This window comes from Limulus polyphemus, unplaced genomic scaffold (genome assembly GCF_000517525.1).
Source record: "Limulus polyphemus unplaced genomic scaffold, Limulus_polyphemus-2.1.2 Scaffold253, whole genome shotgun sequence".
NCBI lineage: Eukaryota > Metazoa > Arthropoda > Merostomata > Xiphosura > Limulidae > Limulus > Limulus polyphemus.
Window position 1 is genome coordinate 369,963 of NW_013665863.1, and position 6,143 is coordinate 376,105.

The 6,143-nt window shown below is 38.8% G+C and overlaps 1 protein-coding gene across 2 annotated transcripts in view; it reads left to right on the forward strand.

Annotated features, from left to right (window-relative positions):
• LOC106478817 (meteorin-like protein) overlaps window positions 1-6,143 on the forward strand; it is a 66,858-nt gene that overhangs the window by 33,837 nt on the left and 26,878 nt on the right. The window contains exon 2 of one of the 2 annotated variants that reach the window (XM_022382496.1): window positions 1,826-2,130. In XM_022382496.1, the coding sequence (XP_022238204.1) occupies window positions 1,937-2,130 (194 nt within the window). In that variant the 5' untranslated portion in view covers window positions 1,826-1,936. Of the gene's footprint in view, window positions 1-1,642; window positions 2,131-6,143 lie in introns of those variants that run through there. The other variant, XM_013939388.2, reaches the window with a different exon arrangement.

Below are 6,143 nucleotides of genomic sequence, written 5' to 3' on the forward strand. Positions count from 1 at the left end.
AAGGACTTGTGTCGCTAAAGTTTCGTCGGAACGAAGCTACGGAAAATCAATTAACAAACGGAGACGTAACAATACATTATAATTAATGATGTTGAATAAAGGTGAAAATCCTGCGCTGGTTGTAACAGACAGACACAGTGCATAATTGTGTGAAAAAAAAGTTTAATATTTTATTTGTTTGAAATATTTTTAATTCTAAAAGTCAATATCCTTCGTTGGCGCCAACGTGACATCAACAGGCATGGAAAGGTAAAAAGTTGACAAACTAGAATAAACCTACGTATCTCGTCTATTGAAAAGGCACACCAGCCTAACAAATTAATAAGTGTAAAACATCTTTTAAAAAAATACTGGGCCGTTAAATCAATAAGTGTATAGCATTTGCTCATTTTTATTTTTTTGTCTAGTTTATCAAGCTAACGATCTTGGGGACGTCAACTAATCTTGAAAAATGTTATTTACTTGTTTCAGTTAAACTTTAGGCTGAGTGGACATAATATATTTGAAAACTTTCACGGACTGCAACTGCCTGTTGAAAGAAAAGGAGACGACGTTTCGCCTTCTATAATGATGCCTTCTTCGGGAAGAGGGCCTCCGTATAGAAGCCAAAACTTCTAGAAATGGGATGATTTGTCAGAGAAAACGGACAGAGATGTTAAATATATAAAAACAGTACATTAATTTACAAAGAACAAATTCCACCAGTCCGTATGAAACGTAAACTAGGGTATGTCAAGAACGTTTCAATTCTCATTATGCTGATTGGCGATGTTTATTGTTTTTTTGGAAATCATTAATATCAAAAAGTACTTATCTAAAGTTATTTCTTTACAACGCTCTTAATGCAGTATTGAAAGTTCAAACAAATAACGTAATCAGCTAAACGTTTGGGGCAAATCTCGACTTAGTATTAACTTCACACAGGCTAATCGGCCAGGTCGGCGACCACAATCTGCTGACCAAAAGGAAGACAACAACTGAGGAACACCGGCCCCCTACTCAGCTACTTATAATCAAATAGCGGAATTGACAGTCATTTTTATAACGCGCTCGTAACTGAAAGGGAAGTGCGTGTTCATTGGCAAATCGCGAACTCAAACCTTGGGCCTTTCAATCCATGTATGACTTCCAATAACAAAATTGTGTTTAGCAAAAACAGTGGTATGTGTCAGTTATGTGCACACATTTTCAACGTTTTTGTTAAATAGTGACACTAAATTTCCGTAGTTAGGTGTGATTTAAAGAAAATATTTAATTAACTTCCACTTCCAGAACTCTGTAGATTATTAGTCTTATTTTTTTTTCGAAACGTCCAAGTACGTTAACGAATTAAACTGACCCTATCCCTATGGCGTGGATGAACTATGGAGTCACGTTCGTAAAGCAAAACTCCTGCGGTCATGTCGTTGTTATTTATGATATCAGCACACTGTCGACCCATCGACACGTGCCGTTCGGGGCCTACTCCGCACGGTCTTCCCACGCTTCCTGAACAAGGAGTTTGTAAATGACGCTCCAGTTTTGTAGCTCCTTCCTCCAATTCGTCCCTCCCCATTTCATTTTGTAATGGACTCGACCATCTAGCCACTTGCTGGAAAAAGCGGCAGTCGCGTTTCTTGTCAGTACAAGGAGTTAGTGATAGGACGAGGATCATACCTTATTTTAAATATATAACTATTCGTGGGACCTTTCGTGCTGTTGCTGGACTGTTGATTTTCACACACATGAAAAAACTGTTCGTGGAATATTAATTATAGAAATTTGCTTTTTTGAAGTAATAACCTATAAGTGGAAAGGCCTTGATATTATACAATTTTTATTGTAGAGTGTAGATATGAAAAAACCCGTGGCAGGTGTGGAATGCTGTCTCAATCCCAAGTCTTTTGACGTAAGCTGGTGTTAGCGAATGACATCTTTAGCACTTTCCGCATGTTGAATGACACTTGTCAAGAACCAGTCAACTCGTTTGCCATGTTTACTTTATAGTTGGTGTTCAACTCGAATGAGACTTTCAATGGCTAGCCCCTGCGCACTCTGGTGTGGCTTTCTGGCAGCATCGATGATCATTTTCAACAACGTTATACTTACAGTTGTTAATGGGGCGTCTGACGATTGTGATTGGCTTGGAAGGTAAGTTGGTATATTTAGGAAATTTAATAAAACTTTACGCACTACTGCAGATGTTTCTTTAAAATGGCATCAAACTGTTATCGTTACAAACTAACATTAAAGAGCACAAACTAATCTAAATAAGATCGGGGCGTGGCCTAAAGGTCAGCGAGCCCATACCGTGAATGCGAGGATTCCTGCTTCGCGTCCCGTTACCACAAAAGCTCGTTCCGCACATTGGGGCCATGAGTGTGCCATAAAAATGACGGTCAAATCCCACTATTCAGGCAGACAAGAGTAACAGACCTAGTTAACGGCTAGTGCTGTTAACTAACATCTTGCCCTTTAGTTTATCAGTATGTATAAAAAAGGAGCCTCTGTGTGTAGATATGTGCATTGAGCTTCCTTGCACATTAGAACAACTTAAGAACCTTTTCTTAATCCTAAATTAATATTAACTTCCAATCAGAGCAAACTACATGCTTAGAGCGAAACTAAAAATTAACCTAGTAATTAGTATAGCTAATTAGATATGCTTTTCTTACTTTATGAGGATTAAAATGTATTGTTTCATCATTTGGGAACCCTCGCTGTTATTAGTGTTAACGATATTTGCAACCGTAAATAAGATAAGCCAACAGAATTCATAACGTTTTGACCCAATATAAAACGTACTCGAAGTTCCACAACGCTTTAAGTATATACCATAATGCCTAATCGAAACATTAACTAGCATCGAGCGATTGCAAACAACGCTATGATTGGCTTTGTTGGATCAATGCTTTATGGCTTCCATGGTTTGCCATAAGTGCCACCTATAGGATCTTGTGAGCGGCAACACGTTGGACACATTTTCCTCCTTGTAGAACTACATTTTAAGCATATTTGACGCAATGCTGTTACCTGCATCTTTTTGTTATTTGTATTGCAGCTTCAGTGAAATTTACATTATCCATCTCTGAGATAATATTAATGCTCTCGATTGTTCGTTTGTTTTGAATTTCGCGCAAAGCTACACGAGGGCTATCTGCGCTAGCCGTCCCTAATTTAGCAGTGTAAGACTACAGGGAAGGCAGCTAGTCATCACCGCCAACTCTTGGGTTACTCTTTTACCAACGAATAGTGTGATTGACTGTCACATTATAACGCCCCCCACGGCTGAAAGGGCGAGCATGTTTGGTGTGACGGGGATTCGAACCCGCGACCCTCAGATTGCGAGTCGAGTGCCCTAACCACCTGGCCATGCCGGGCCCAATACTCACGACGATCTTCGGGTTGTTTGGCTTTATGATGCTCTTTTAAGCCCAAGACTTTGCCAAGTATTAAATTATGAACGTTTTTAATTCTCAGAAATACTGTACATATGCTAATGTTTGTTCCTTCAATGATATAGTTGCTTATATAAAATGTTTTTTCTGTTTGTTTGTTTGTTTTTTAATACCAGGTTCCAGGAAAAAGTTCAGATTTCATCCAAAATTTCATGTTGTGCAAGTCTTTTATCTAAGGAGGAGCAAGTTTTGTTTGTGTCGCTTACTAGACTAATTTTCTTTCTTTTTTTATAAAATAAATAAATTGTACCAGTCACTGAAAAGCAAAAAACAAAAAACAGCCAAGTAAATAAAACACCGAGCTCATAAACAGGTGCCGCCTCCCCCTCGATGGTTCAGCGATAACCTTAAGAGCTTATAACGCTAAAATTCGGGAAACGATTCCCTCGCACAGACTATGGTGCTGTTTTGTGTTTGAAAACAAACATAAACACAAATTTGTATGGAACATTCTAAACTGGAGCCTCCCCCCCCCTCCAGTGGCACAGCGGTATGTCTGCGGACTTACAACGCTAGAAACTGGGTTTCGGTGCCCGTGGTGGGCAGAGCACAGCTAGCCCATTGTGTAGCTTTGTGCTTAACTTCAAAACAAACAAACATTCTAAACTAGAATATTCAGGATTTATTTGCAGCTATTTTAAGTCGTACTATTTCCTGTCTTACCTCCCCCTCCCCCCTTCCAACTGGTTCGAAGAAAACCTTAAATGTTATTTTAGTGTCAGTGTGATATCTCACATGCTGTACCATAACGAAATCCCACTAACATTTGCACGTGCATTCGACATTGTAGGAAGCCCCAGGTGTGGGGCAGGGCATCGTACCTTTTGGTGGTCTTCTGGACCTCCTCCTATCTCTATATCCCCCTCATCTGCTTCTCGGTGTTAGGCCTATGTTTTACCTTGAAAAGTAATTTTCTAGGTACATCATAAAGAACGGATCACTGTCTAAAGAACGTGATAAAACCAGACCTCCCACGGTCACTTTTAAATTGTATTGTCACCCGACGGTATCGTACATCACGTGCTCAGTTACCTGGTGTAGGACTAGCAAAGTCCGGCTTGTTTGCTGTTCACTCCCCCCCCCCCCATTCTCCTCAGTAGAGCGTTTTGGATAATCGTGTCTGTTCTTAATCTATTTTCGTAATTTTATTCTTCTTATTAGAAGTTGCCAAGTAACAACCCCTGTCAGACTTCTCTTGAGTTATTGTGTTTAAGTACTTTACAAGTAGTATTTTCTGTGTAAAGGTTTAAACTGGCGTAAAACGTTTTTATATACATTTATTACTTGAAAATGTCTCTGACGTGTAAAATTGATAGTTCTTTAGCTATTCATTATAAACCAACCTTATATACCGCCGTATAGTTTAATTAATTAACAAGTTTTCCAGTTGGACGTAATACAATACCAGGGCCAAGAATTTCGATCACCGAATTTTGAAAGGACGTTATGAGCCACAGGGTCAGCCAAGACATTATATTTGGTCCTTTGGTGGCTCAGCGGTAAGTCTGTAGTCTTACGACGTTAAAAATCGGGTTTCGACATCTGTGGTGGGCAGAGCACAGATAGCCCATTGTGTAGTTTATGCTTAAAAACAACTAACCATACCAGTACAACATATCTGATCACAGGAGCAGAAAACATGTTTTTCATTCGACGCTATTTGATACCTCTCACCAATGGTCATCAATACACGAATTCTCGTTAACCTTTATAATTCTATTGCTCATGTTAAATGGTCAGTAAAAATGGACGAGTTAGAGTGATTTCCCCGAAAGGGGGCCAAAGGCAGTCTGGAGGGGTCACCTGTTTCAACCACTCGCACCACTATACACTGCGTTGTCTGTCAATCAGTCAGTCAGTCAGTAGACACTAAAGTGACGTCACATAAGAGACGCAGTTCCTACTGTCGTGACGTGAGTAAAACGTGCGCATGCCACGCATTACGAGAAAAATTATGTACTCTGTAGGCTACAACACAGCATGAGATATGAACATCAAAAGCAAGAAATAAAAATATTTGTTACTCTTAATTTTGGTTTCATTTACTCTTGAAGCACACTTTCAGAGACCCTGCGGGAACTACATTCTAGAAGGTACATACAACAAGCACCCAATCGACACAGTGGTTACAGTATTAAACTGTAGTGTGTGACTAAAATTTTAGTTTTTAATTTTGCAAACTAAAATTACATCACTTTTGGTAAATTTTGAAGAGTGAGCTGTGTGTAATTTCTAGCTTGAAATTTAGTAAGTTTTTTTTTTTAAAACCAGATTAAAGATTAATACAGAAAATCTGGCGCTTTCAACTTATATTTTGGGTCTTTGATATCACCCACCTTTTTGCTAGTCCCCTCTGATCAGGCATGTTTCTTGATCTGAGCGAGAGGATTTTTTGCTGTGTTTTAAGTTAGTCTAGTTGCATCTCTCACTAAACATACATGTATTATTTAATTCAGAAAGCCATCTTTAATATGGTTTGGCTCGAATCGAAGCGCATCAGCCAGGTTACAGGCTAATCAGCTCAATTTTCGTTGTTCATTGCTTTATACCGTAGTAATGCCCTTCAAGATTTTTAATTTTTCGTTTGTTTCTTATTTGTGTGTGTATTTAAATTTAGCTAGCTACCTTTAGTGACGTCAGTGATATGGCACGCGGCGTTTTATATAGATATAATCTACACATTATTTTCCAACAGCATTTTTGTTA